This window comes from Balaenoptera acutorostrata, chromosome 6 (genome assembly GCF_949987535.1).
Source record: "Balaenoptera acutorostrata chromosome 6, mBalAcu1.1, whole genome shotgun sequence".
Classification (NCBI taxonomy): Eukaryota; Metazoa; Chordata; class Mammalia; order Artiodactyla; family Balaenopteridae; genus Balaenoptera; species Balaenoptera acutorostrata.
This window is the reverse complement of record NC_080069.1, coordinates 73915928-73930767: the sequence shown is the minus strand read 5'-3', so window position 1 is coordinate 73930767 and position 14840 is coordinate 73915928. Positions and strand designations below refer to the sequence as shown.

The following is a 14840-nucleotide window of genomic DNA, read 5'->3' as shown; positions in this document are numbered from 1 at the left end:
CTTCTAGTCCTTTGTAACTCTGTCTCACAGTATAACAAATGTTTAGTGTCTGCTAAATTCATCAAGAAACATAAGGTTCAGCTGCAGCAAGATTTCTAATATTACTCCTCTGTTAAAGAAGCTCTCTTAGAAAAATCAACACAAGAAAACTTTCAGTTTTCTCTGACTGACCAAGCTGTGTGCCAGGGGGAGGAGAGTTTTAACAAGTCAAGCTCATTAGCCAGATAACTGCTCAGAGCACCTGGCAGTAGAGAGCAGGGGGTAACGTTTCAAAGCACACAGGTTGTTTCAGCTGCAACACTCAATGAAGCTGTGCAAATAAATCATGCTTTATGCAATGACTTCCAAAGCTTCTTTTCAGAAATGGAAATAAGGAAAAATGAAAACAGACAAAGGTTATTTGGACTAAAACTAGTCCTTGCGTTTAAGACTAAATATGGTTTTGTGTAACAGCAAAGAAAGGGACTTTGTCCAAAAGTATAAAACTGTAAGCTATGTACTGCACCTTTAGTCGTATGACCTCCATGCAGTCGTCATCCCTGTTTCTCACATTCTTTTCCCACAGAAGATTCTGTATCAAGTGACATATTTTAATAAGATCAACCACTGCTCATAGGAACAACTACATAGCAAAACAACTGATAAATCATTAATCAGTTAAAATTGCATTCACCTGAATATAGACATTTAGACTTTCTTCCTTTGCATTTCCTGGTACTTCGAATGTGACTGTAACAATACTCTGTAAATCAAGAGATAGTCAATAATGATTTTTTTATAGTAATGTCAAAATATTTTTTTAAATCACAAGTTTTAAGAAGAAAAGTAAGGAAACATTCATGGACATTTGTGTTGCCTTAACAACTATATTAGGTATATCTTTTTCACTATATTTGCTGATTTTTGGTATCAGCAACTTCATGTTCTATATTCTGCAGAGTTAGTCAATGGCTTAGTATTTACACAGAGAAACTCTTATGAAAGGATACTCATTGTTTAATTCATTCTTTACAAGATTCTCAGCACTAAGAGGGAGGGTAATATAGAGAGCGTATCAACTATGTAATGAACGAGGTACTTTTGCCTGGGTCACTTTATTTCATCTTTTCATTTACCCATGACAACAATCCTGTGGATTAAGAGAATTATTTCCATTTTATAAATTGGGGAAGATGAGGCTCAGAAAAAATAAACTACCCAGTGCAAGGAATAAAACTCAAATGCAAACATTTTCTGGGAAAAATAAATATAAATTAAAAGATTCAGTTTATCTCTGACCAAACATGTACCAAGGGAAGAAGAGTTCCTAGAGATGAGAATGATAATATAATGTCATCTTTGGTTTTAGAAGGTTGACATCAACATTTATAGAATGTTAACTCTGAGATTTATTTTCCTCCTGATCTTGATAAACCTCTCACTGTCCACTCTAAGGAATCAGAAGCTTAAGATTTCCTCTAGCTGAGCACATAATTAAAATCCAAACCTCCGTTTGCCACAGTAACCCAAAATTTCAAAATTAATGATAAAAATACACAAGGGCTAAGCATAACACAATAAAAGCACAAACACCACCTTGGATAACAACATGCTGAAACCAAGCTTTAAAACAGGCAGGACGAACACACTAATGCACAGCTTTGCATAACTGTCTAGAACCACATATCTTAACAAATAATACTTAAAAATCCATACAAAATGTATAGCAAGTCATATAGCATATCAAAATATACAGCAAAAGGTTGCCAAATGAAACATAATTTGTCAGTTTCAAAAGACAGTAGTAATTCAACTTTCAAAAATGCTTAAAATGTATTTTATTCAAGTTGGATAACTTGGCTTTTAATGTTGGGAATGTCTCAGTATAGGACTCAATATTGTCTTATTCTTAGCTTAAAGAATTTTGTATCAGGAATGATTTTTGCTTTTGCCAAGTTAGAGATATGACAATATCTCTAAGGGGTACAATTAACTCCAATGTGAAATTTTTAAAATGGTTTAAAAAATTAAGACAATGCATCATGGGGCTCAAGGAGGGAGAGATACTTTTAGAACTACATGTTTTTCTGTACCAATAAACTCTTCTCATATTAGACAAACCCTAAAGAAGATGAAACCCATAAATGCCCAGTGCAGAAGATAAGGGTCACAACGCATAGTTCACAACTGGCTCTACTAATAAGTATACATAGAATGCCACCTGGGTTTTCTCATCTACCTTACCACCTTCCAAACCCAGGTCCTCTTTATCAGGATGACCAAGAAATCCATGAAAAATAGAGAAGTGCATTAAACATCACTCAGTGATAAAACTGTAATGACATACATAATATGTCCTAGGTAATACCCATTTCAGACTTCTTTTTGAACCTAAAATTTTTATTTTGAACCTAAAATTAACTCTCCTTTCCCCAGACACAGAAAGAAGCAGAAACCTGAGGCAATAATTCAGAAAACTGAAGCAAAATAAGGTACTGCCCCTAAAATAAAATTTAGGAGTAACTCCCAAATTTTTGTAGTTTGGTCTGTTTTTTCTTTAACCTACCAGGTTATTTCCCTCAGTTTTCTACTCTTTTGCAAACAATAACTAATATGCAATAATTTCTATATATTTTTTTCATCTGGAAAACTAAGCCCACTATCATGCTTAAACACGAAACCTCTGTCTCCACACTCCACTCCTCTGCTCCTCTTTCCTTGTATCACCTCTGCTGTGATCTCCTGCCATCAGGTACATAGCTAAATATTTGGTGTTTTCATCCAAATCAGTTTGCCTTCTAAATTTCCCTATTTCTAGGTTCCTCTTGTCAATCTAGGCTTGTTTCCCATCACTTCTCTCTCTCCTTACTGCTCACCATCAGTTACTAAGGCTATTCATGCAAGCCTACCTGTGCTCGTTTTATACCATTTCCATTCTCACTGTAACCAGCATGGATCAGGCCCTCATCACAGGGTACCTGGACTTCTGCAATGTCTTCCTGCTTGGTCTCCTGACTCCACACTCCAATCCAGCTCACCGGACACTGTCCAATAGCAGAGCATGAGTTCTCTTTGTCTGGCAAATCAAAGCCTAATGCCTTAGGTCAGGATTCCAATACCAAGCATTCATCAGGACTTCTGCACTAGAATACTGCTCTTCTAGAGCACTGTCACTTTCCCACTTTTAAAGATCTGGATTGCTCCTTCCCTTATTTCTTCCAGTCTAAAAAAATACAAAAAACAAAAAACCTCCTAGTTTAAGGCTACTTTTTGGCATATAAATCAGAATAGCAGTTACATCTTTGGAAGAAGAAGGGTTACCAACTGGGAAGGGACACAAGGGAACTCTCTTAACAGTTTTGGAAATCTATATCTTGATCTGAGTGAGAATTACAGAGATATGTGTTCATGTGTACATATGGACAGCTATATAGGCACAAATGTAAGTAAAGATACATTGACTTGTACTCTAAAAACTTGTATGCTTTACTGTATGTTAAAAAAAAAAGAAAAAAGAAAAAACTATCTTTCATGAAGCTTCAGATCCACTAAACCAAATGAGACTGTTCATGCTTCTGAAACCCATAGTCCTTGGTCTGCAATATTATATTATACTCTGCCCTATGTTTATATATCTAAAGCAGGAAAGTGCATCAGAATCTCCTGCAGAGCTTTTTTAAAAAAAATAGACATGCCCTATTTACTGGTGAAATAACGTAATGTCTGGGATTTGCTTTAATACATACCAGCAAAGGTGATGGGTATTTGCAGGTTCATTATACTATTCCACTTTTATTTATGCTTGAAATTTTCTATTAAAAATTTTTTTAAAACACTCCAGCAAAAGAAATGTTAGGAAGATGGATAAAATAAAATTGGCAAAATGGTAAAAGCCATTGCAACTGGGTCATCTGCACAGGGGATTGATTCATTTTAATATTCTCTCTACTTTTGTATATCTTTGAAAATTTCCATAATAAAATGTTAAAAATATACATACACATTAATTTGCACATACCCAAGGTCTACTCCTGGAGATGTGAGAGATGGGGACCACTGAATGTCCAATATTTTTTAAAAGCCCACAAGTGATTCTGACCTACATCTCCATTTGAGAATCACAGCTTTTCATTCTTCACTGAGCACCCACCATATACCACATCCTGTGCTAAGCAATGAGGAATGTATATTTAGGAATTTATAGACTACCGTAAGGGAAAAGCACTTCAACCCAAACTACAAGACATTATAAATGCCACGACAGGGGTACATTCAAGATACTGTGGGTATAGATAATGGCCATGATAAAGGTTCTTGAAAGTAAATACTATATATTCTTCATCTTCTACTCCTTATGACTCCTAGTATGATGTCCTTCACCTAGAAGAATGTGATGTGCTTCAACTTCTTCTTTATGACTAATACTGAGTATCATAAAGAATTTTTCTAAAAATTCTACCTCTAGGGACTTGTAACTTCTCTCATTCACTCATTTGAAAGATAAGTAAGATATACTGTGCTCACAGATTACAAGAATTAATATTGTTAAAATGTCCATACCACCCAAAGCAATCTACAGATTCAATGCAATCCCTATCAAAATACCCTTGGCATTTTTTTACAAAACTAGAACAAATGATCCTAAAATTTGTATAGAACCAGAAAAGACCCAAAAAGCCAAAGCAATCTTGAGAAAGAATAAAGATGGAGGTATCACACTCCTTGATTTCAAACTACACTATAAAGCTATAGTAATCTAAACCGTATGGTACTGGCACATAAACAGACACACAGATCATTGAAATAGGATACAGAGACCAGAAATAAACCCACACTCATGTGGTCAATTAATCTACGACAAAGGAGGCAAGAATATACAATGAGGAAGACAGTCTCTTCAGTAAATGGTACTAGGAAAACAGGACAGCTACATGGAAAAGAATGAAACTAGACCACTTTCTTAAACCGTATAAAAAATACACTTGAATGGATTAAAGACTTAAATGTAAGAACTGAAACCAAAAAACTCCTAGAAGAAAACAGAAGCACTACACTCTGACATAGGTCTTAGCAATATTTTCTTGGATCTGTTTCCTCAGATAAGAGCAACTAAAGCAAAAATAAACTACTGTGACTACATCAAACCAAAAAGTTTTTGCACAGCAAACGAAACCATCAGTAAAATGAAAAGGCAACCTACTGAATGGGAGAAGATATTTGCAACTGATTTGTCTAATACATGATTAATATCCAAAATATACAATGAAATCACACAATTCAGTATCACAAAAAACCCAAACAATCTGATTAAAAAATGGGCAGAAGATATGAACAGACATTTTTCCAAGACATACAGATGGCCAACAGACACATGAAAAGATGCTCAATATCACAAAGCATCAGGGAAAAGCAAATCAACTACAATGAGATATGACCTCACACCTGTCAAAATGGCTATTCTCAAAAAGACAACAAATAATAAGTGTTGGTGGAGATGTAGAGAAAAGGGAACTCTCATGCACTGTTGGTAGGAATGAAAATTGGTATAGCCACTATGGAAAACAATAATGAAGCTTCCTCAAAAAATTAAAAATAGGACTACCATACCATCCAACAATTCCACTTCTGGGTATTTATCCAAAGAAAATGAAAACACTAATTTGAAAATATATATGCCCCCCCAATGTTCATTGAAGCATTATGTATTTACAATAGCCAAGATATGGAAACAACCTAAGTGTTCACCAATTGATGAATGCATAAAGAAGATGTGGTATGTGTTGTGTGTGTGTGTGTGTGTGTGTGTATGTATACACACAATGGACTATTACGCAGCCGTAAAAAGACTGAAATCTTGCCATTTGTGACAGTATGGATGGGCCTAGAAGTATTATGCTAAGTAAAATAAATCACACAGAGAAAGACAAATATCTTATGATTTCACTTATATGTAGAAACTAAAAAGCAAAACAAACAAGCATACATAGCAAAACAGAAACAGACTGATAGATAACAGAGAACAAACTGGTAGCTGCCAAAGGGAAGGGGCAGGGGGATAGGCAAAACAGGTGAAGGAGACTAAGAGATACAAACTTCCAAATTGTAAAATAAATAAGTCACGGGGATGTAATGTACAGCAGAGGGAATATAGTCAATAATAGTGAAGCAACTTTGTATGGTGACAGATGGTAACTAGACTTACCATGGTGATCATTTCGTAATGTATAAAAATACTGAATCATTACATTGTACACCTGAAACTAGTAATATCTTATTCTGTAATAACACTGTAGGTCAATTACACTTCAATAAAATAGATAAATGAAGATGCATATTCTATTAAAAGTTTCTCAGAGAAAAATGCCACAAACATGGTAGCATAGTTTCCATAAATATGAGCCAAAATGAAGACAAATGAACAAGTATGCTATTATCTTGGCCCTATTACAATTAATGACTCAAAAAATAAGTAACAGTCTCAAGATAAAGGAGAGAATGCCAGGCACACTGCTCACTCATATGCCCCTTTTTCACCGTGTTTTAAGAAGTTACCCTTAAGCTCCACCATCCACAACTTGCTTAAAAGAAAGATGGTTACAGTGAAAATATACTTTCTTTGTTCCTAGCATCTTCAATATTTACCTCAGGAATTATGGTTTTAGAGCATGAAAAACACCTTAAGGAGTTCAAATTTACAGTGCTATCTGAAGGTGAAACCAAAGTCAATTTTTATTTAAATTAGCCATGGATGCCTGTACTAGACTTTTCCTTAATCAGTTAGTTAAATATAGTTAAAAATAGGCTGCATAAAGAACCCCCAGGCTGCTTTTATATAGTAATTCCCTTCAGAAGAACTAATCAAAATATGTTGACTGACCTACCTGTGGAATGGAGAAGCTAAAAAGCATGATTTTCTAAGATTCTAAATAACTCTGGTTTGATGAACTCCTATTACGTATTAAGAAACTAGATTAGATGACCTCAAAAGCATTTAAATTCTGAAAACTATCAAAATAGTTCAAAAATGCTTTATAAAAAAGAATTCTAATAAAACAATCCTAAACAGAACAATTTAGTTAAAGAGATACTTTAAAAACATTTTTTAAAGATTTTTTTACCTGATCAAGGTGAGGTTGTGTTGTTGGCACATTTTGAAGTTTTCTCTGCAAACTAAGAATAACTGATTATAAATTCAGAGGTCAATACACTTCTGATTTAACCTTATATATTACTGAGAGATACAAAGCTAAACAAGGGAGAGACTTTCCACAACTGAATCTATTACACAGCTCCAATTTTACATGCTGTTTACATATTCTAATAGACAAACACTGGCAGACTGTTTAAAAACTTTTCTTAAAAATGTATATACATTTACATACATACATATACACATAACAGGGATAAAAACTAACCTTTAGCAACACTATTTGGTGCGGTTAAATATGTTAAATAAATTTCTTTTTTATTTCCAAAAGATCTAATACAGGCCTAGGAAAATACACATAAGCATTTTACAATTGCTCAAAATTTCATCAACTCTCCACATGCTTCCTCAGATGAAAATAATGCTGGAACCTAAAGAAAATTAGAAGGGTAAATTTTTCCTTTATCAATGTTTTCCCTTGAATATATCTGCTTAAAAAAAAAAAAAACAGTATCAATAAATGTAAGCCTTCTATACAGTCAGTTACCAGTAGTTGAGAGAAAACAAAAGGTCAGAATCCTAAAAATGCATTGTTCTGATATGGAAAGAGCAAAAGATCAATATGCCATAAATTATAACCATAACAACTGCAGCATACCTTTAGAGACTGATGGGGGTAGGTCGGGAGGAGGAAAAGGACTTAAAACCTTGCAGATGTTTTGCCTTGAAGAACAGTGAGGGGTAAATTAGTAACAGCAAGTTTAGGAAAGAGAAAAGGCTTGTAGGAACTGTTGGAGGGAATGAGTCTCCTTGGGGGGTCTTAATAGGGAAAGTGTCAAATTAAATCCTTCCCAGCTGGTTGCTCAGGAAAGGATTCTCTTGTTGAGCATCTAAGCACAAAGAAAAGTTATGCAGAGGCGTATCCAGAACAAGGCTTCACCTTAAACAGCTGCTTCTTTAAGTGTCACTAACGCAGTAAGTGTGGAATGAAATTACCTTAGAAAATGTTTGAAAATTTCTATGTTCTTTCCCTGTGTTCAATATTTAATGTTGGACAATGACTGCCTACAACTTCCGCAGGGAAGGAAAAAGTTTTCCTCTACTCTTAAGTCCCTGGCTGGGTCTGAAAATTAGACTGACGAAGATTAACAAGAGAAAAGCATATACATTTATTTAATACAGGTTTTATTTGACAAAGGAACCTTCATAGGGAAATGAAGACCTGAATAAATGGTTAAACCTGAGTGTTTTTGTGCTAGGTTTGATGAAGAGTGAAAAGCCACAGAAAGATATGATAGGACAGAGGATGAGCCAAGTGTAGTAAACTAGGGGAAACTCAGAGAGGCCTATGCCTTCAGATTCCTCTTGTGTCTCCCTTTGTCTTCAGAGATAGGATGCTCTTTTCCTCTGGGTGTAGAGAGGTTACCTTTCACATAAGGGTGTTATGACTCATCTTACTTCAGAGGAAATGGGAGAAAATATTTGCAAATCATGTATCTGATGAGGGGTTAATACCTAGATTATTTAAGAACACCTACAATTCAGCCACAACAACAAAAAACAAATAATCCAACTAAAATATGGGGAAAGTACTTGAAAAGACATTCTCCAAAGATAATATACAAATGGCCAACAAGTAAATGAAAAGATGCACAATATCTAATTGTTAGAGAAATGCAAATCAAAACCACAGTGAGCTATCACCTCACATCCATTGGGACAGCTACTACCAAAAACAACAGAAAATAACAAGTGTTGGCAAGGATGTGGAAAAACCGAAACACTTGTGCACTGTTTGTGGGAATGTAAAATGGTGCAGCTGCTATGGAAAACAATATGGTGATTCCTCAAAATATTAAAAACAGAATTACCATATGATCCAGCAATCTCACTTCTGGGCATATATCCAAAAGAATTTAAAGCAGGCTCTTGAAGAGAGATTTGCACACCCAACCCATGTTCATAGCAGAATTATTCACAATAGCCAAGAGGAAGAAGCAACCTAAATGTCCATCAGTGAATAAATGGATAAAGAAAAAATGGTATATACATAAAATGGAATATTATTTAGCCTTTAAAAAGGAAGACAATGTTGTCACATGCTACAAAATGGATGAAACTTGAGAATTATGTGAAATAAGCCAGTCACAATAAGACAAATACTGTATGATTTCACTTATTTGAGGTATCTAAAGTAATCAAATTCTTAGAAACAGATAACAGAATGGTGGTTACCAGGGGCTGCAGGGAGAGGAACACCAGGAGCTGTCATCTGATTAGTATAGAGTTTCAGTTTTGAAAGATGAGAAAGTTCTGTAGATCCACTGCAAACAATGTGAATATACTTAACACTACTGAACTGTACACTTAAAAATGGGTAAGGATGATTAAAAAAAAAAAAAAGATATCAATGTCCAGGGAAAAACTATTTGTTCTTCTTTCCCTATCAAAAGGATTCTCTCTGGGGAAAGAGGCAGGAAACTGATCCATCACTACGGGAAAAGGAGTATCTGTGGGAACACGCCAAACTAAAATTTTCTATGTATTTCATGCATTTTCTCATGGAAAGAATTACACATAGTGGTTGGTAAAGAAATGTTAACAATAAGTTTCTAAAGTTAACTACCATTTACACTATAATTTCTGTAGGAGAATACACGTGATTTCCAAACATACATTTAGCAAAACTTTCAAGAATGTAATCATTAGGAATGGTCTTGTATGCCAAAGAAATGACAGGAAGCATAAATCAAATGTGCATCTGTGTAAATCATTCCTGTAACTCCTATAACTGTGGAATAAAAAGTACATTATAATAAAAGTGACCAAAATACAGGAAACATACCTTATTCCAGAGAGACTGTCAAAGGCATGAAGATCTAATATACTTGAGAGATCAACTCTAAAAGGAAGAAAACCATTGTGAAGCGTTAATTTCTGTAAAATATATTCAATTAATCAAGAAAAAAAAATCTCTATTCTGCTAGAAATGTAGACATAAATGTTAATCAGTATACACTATTTTGGGAAAAATAAAATGACAAGCAAGGAACAAAAAGCTGTTGTAAAAAAATTTTTATGGAATTTATACATAAAATTTTAAAAATTAAATAAATGGTTTAAGACCAAGGCAGAAAATTACTTGGTTATTGCTTCAATAAATTGTAGTGGTTTTTTTGGTTTGTTTTTACCTTCAATTATCTTTTCAATCCTGAAAATTTGAGCTTTTCAAACTATATTTTTATAACAAAAAAAAAAATCAGTTAAAGAACTGAAACTTTTCAAAAGTAGCAGTTTATTACTCAAAAGATGAAATGAGGGAAATTGAATAAATGGAAATAACACAGTAGTACATGTACATTATCTTTGGAATTTCTGTATTTCTTTTACTCCACCTCCCTGCTTTCATGATACAACAGGTAGTATCATAAGAATATGAGGAGTCAAACAATCAATGTATAAATATTCACTCTAGGACCCTTTACCTACATCTAAAGAATGTGGTTTGATTTCATTTCCTTCAGATGGGGTTGCATATAGACTGAGACTTCCAAGTTAGTGCTCTGTCTGAATAAACATTATTCCTATTATAATTATTTGGTGGTAATTAAGCCTAATTTATTAGGAAAGCAGCAATTAAAATCAGAAGAGATTATATCACAATTAGCATTAGGTTTGGTTTAAATACATAAAAGTAAATTTATAAAGACTAGTGATTGAGTTCCAAATTTTACATCAGCCTATGAAACAGTAAAGGACAGTGACTTCTCCATAATCAAAGCTATAATGAAGGAATGTTTGAAGAAAATGACAACTATAATTAAGTCTCAAAATCAGACTCCAGGGATTTGCCAAACATTTATTAAATTTTCTCACAAGGAAAACAAAACTTTGCAAATTCAAAACTTTTTCAAATACAAAAACATGTAAAAGCCATCCCCTTTAACTGAGGGCTGACCATTTGTGTCTGCTTTGTTCATTCTCAACAGTCTGACATATATTCATACTTGTGGCAACAATACTGTTAGATTGTGAACACTTCTCCCTGCACAAGGCAGACAAATTCCCATCTTATTAAAAGAAGAATACTCCAGAGTTCTATGTTAACAGACTGTAACATTTCAAATTCTGGACATTCTAGATGAACAGAATTAGGAAAATAATCAAGCAAAGAAGTAAATGTTCCATGAAGAAATTTTTGAATATCAATTTACATAAGAGACCAAAGCCTTAACATTAAACCTATTTCCTTTCACACCATCACAGTTGAGCAAATATTTATACTGACAGGTGACAAGTGGATGAAGTTTTCCACCAAGTTTATCACCTTTAACTTAGGGAATAGCTTAAAGTTTAAAAAGTTTACACATGCTAATTGTGTGAATATCAAAATTCAGGTCAACTGTGTGAATACCAAGTCAGTTTGAAACACAAGTTTCTAAATACACTACAGTTTTCACTGCAACAGTGTCCTTGAGAATACATATCATAGATTTAGAAATAATTCTGCTTTGTACCCAGATTCTTTTGATATTTTCAAAACAGATAGGATCAGCAAAAGACCTATACAGGTTAAATTCTACAGAGAATAATAAAATATCAAAGTCTCTCACTGTATCTCACCAGATTCTCAATGGAGAATAAAAGAGGAAAAAGTCTAAGGTTCCAGATGAAAGTTGCCATGGACTTTAGTACCACCATCAAAAATAAATTCCTTCACTCATCCAAGGCATATAACTAGAAAACTAATTTCCATGGCATCAAATTTTATTTAACTTCCGCCTTCAGAGATAAAAACATCGGATCTTTTCCAAAACATTAACACAGAAAAAATCTAGAATACAAAATCCTCCTTATGTCAATAAAGCCACTGCTACTCTTGTCCATCTGGAAAACTCCTATTCATTCTTCAAGATTCAAGTCAATGATAACCTTCTCAGTCAAAATTTTCTGACTCTTCATCAAGAAGAGTTGAATAGTTGTTCTTCTATCTTCCTGATCTTATAGGATCCTGTGCATTTAACATTACTGTTATATTGATAATATTTAATATATTGATTTTTGCTTGTTTTCTTGTCTCCCCCAAATGACTAATCTTAAAGGCAGAGTTTTTACCTTATACATTGCTTAAATCCTCAACATGCCATGAAATGCCTAGCAACTAGTAGAATGATCAGTAAACTGCTGAATTGATTAACTTATTATTGATCAACTGGACTTTGGTTTTCCTCTATTCAGTCCACTTAATCTCCAAGATTTAAAAAAAAAGTCTGGAAAAGAATGGCACTTCTTCTACTCTTCCACTCCTGAAGTCCATCAGAACTTCCATTTGCCTCAAAATCAACTTAAGTCTCACCAATGAGACCGTACTATGCCATTCTTATTCCTTAACTTAAATACTCAAGGTAAGCCTTTTCTACACGTTTATAGCAGTTTTATGACTGTCACTTGACTGTCATTTGTAAGCGTTTGCCAACCACAAGATGCTTAAGAGATTAAAATTTTTTTAAGAAAGAAAGAAAATTAAAATTTTTTCTTTATTTCAGAAAGCTCCTAGATTCTCAGAGGTACTGGCAAAAAAAACTGATTTACAATATTTGTAAATACAAACTGAAGAAATGCTATTACAACAAAACCACAGCTATTTATGGGTATGATTTTTAAAAACTTAATTAAGCATTATGTGGTTGTCTGTGTGTCATTTTGTAAAAAGCTGAAAATTTAAGAAGAAAGAAAATGGTAACGCAACAGGAAGAAGACATATACTGAGGAATGGCTCATGGTATGAGTTAGGTTATCACAGACCTTCTACACTGGAATTTGAAATGAAGGGAGCACATGTGGTATATGCTTATAGAGGACTTAACACTAAGGGCATTCTTCTGCTACCTCTACCAGCAGAGTGGCTTCTGAGAATGCATGCCAAATTAATTCCCCAGCTGTTCACATGCATATCAGCAGCTGCTGCTGTTACTGCCTAACACTTATGGTAGTCTGTCAGCACCTCTAATCTCTACCATGGCAGACAAGCCACTCAACTAAGGCCTTTGCTGTACTTCCGAGGACAGAATCTCTGAATTGAGAACTGGGTGGCACTAGACTGCCAGCTGTGAGCCTCAGAGCTTCTAGCTGCATGTTGCTGGGTCTATCAGCTGCTAAGCCATTCTTGCTAAAAAATAAGCTTAACAAAAATACCTCTGTACAGAAATTTTCTGAAATCATGATAGCACTCAATGCAAAATAGAGTTCAATCTACAAAAATTCATTTTACAGATGTTTTGAGAACACATCTATTTTATAAAGTAAGGCATATCTGTATGAACAAAATTAAAAAGAGAGAAGGACCTATAGGAAATCAAAATCAAAATATTTAAAAAGAATGCATCAGGAAATTAAATGTAAAGGTTCCATGTATTTTTACATGACATTATTTTTGCGACTATTAAATGCTCAGAAAGTTTTTAAAATATTAAAAAGCCATCTAAATGTCTCAAATTAAGATAAGATTCCTAATAGTATATTTTTTCAGATTTCTATATTAATTACTTCCTTGAGTGGTTTAAAATCCTATGTTTTCTTCCTCATTAAAGCAAAAGCACAGTTACACAGTGTAATCATGGCTCTGAGGTCTTAGTTACAAGACCTCAGTTACCATATATTAACTAAATATGCCAAACTAATTTATAAAGAGCATTCAAAACAACCTTTTGGGCCTGATTTTTTTTAAATGCACATGTATCTTCCTTATATTAGAATCAAACATAGTTATCGATTACTTAATATTTATTAACTAAAATTATTTATTGTTAATATTAGTAACAGCTTTTAAAAGTACCTTGATCTTTGTGTTTCTAAAATTTTTCCCAGTCCATTTGTTGATCTGAAATAAATATAAAAATGAGGAAAGTAAAAAAGTAAATGTTAACTTTTTAAAAAACCATTCCATCACATTATTTCTAAAACATGAAGTAAGCATATACAAATATATCCTAGAGCTAGAGAACAATAAACAATAAAAAACAAACTTACATTTTCTATAGTTTAGTTTTTCCTTCTAGTCATAAATCAGGTACATTCCACTTACGCATTAAAACATGATATGCAAAAATCTACTGCACAACTGACAGACTAGGGGCTACTTTGTGATTTATATAAAGACCCTTCACTTTAGAAAAAATGATTCATAAATAGCCAGTAATTCTAATATTCTGAAAATGAGCAGATAAACTTTTAAATGACACCTAATTTTCCTCAACACACATTGTGGAAATGGCTATACACACACTAGATATAAAAACCTAGTTACGAGTGGCTTTGACCCCAGCCTGTCCTCAGTATTCAGCCACACATCCAGTTTTTTAATAGAATAACCTCTTCAGTTCTCTAGCTAGGATCTCTACCTACTCTGCCAGGCCTCCCCTTTCTGATACAAAGATAATGAAATATGGCTCCCTTTGTATGGTGCCAAAAATACTTATTAAATCCTTTTCAGTAAACTGTACACCTCATCTATTTATATCATCAGTTCCATTGCCTTTAGGGTTACTTGCTGAAGATATGTGCTATTTGTTCAAGCTTGTTCTCATGGGTAAGGCTTCCCAATGATTCTGAGGCAAGTCTCTCTACTAATTCACAAAACTCTTAATCTTCTCTTTTGAATGTACTCTATAACCTGAAGGCTATTTCCTCTCAAACATGTTTATCTTCTTCCAAC

At 33.9% G+C, this 14840-nt stretch overlaps 1 protein-coding gene across 2 annotated transcripts in view; it reads right to left on the bottom strand.

Moving 5' to 3' along the window:
* The window catches only part of ZNG1A (Zn regulated GTPase metalloprotein activator 1A), a 46911-nt gene that overhangs the window by 8149 nt on the left and 23922 nt on the right, over positions 1–14840 (bottom strand). The window contains exons 9-13 of one of the 2 annotated variants that reach the window (XM_057548492.1): positions 13962–14006; positions 9972–10028; positions 7098–7149; positions 674–742; positions 506–571 (exon numbers count right to left, since the gene is read on the bottom strand). In XM_057548492.1, the coding sequence (XP_057404475.1) occupies positions 506–571; positions 674–742; positions 7098–7149; positions 9972–10028; positions 13962–14006 (289 nt within the window). The remainder of the gene's footprint in view (positions 1–505; positions 572–673; positions 743–7097; positions 7150–9971; positions 10029–13961; positions 14007–14840) is intronic. The other variant, XM_057548493.1, reaches the window with a different exon arrangement.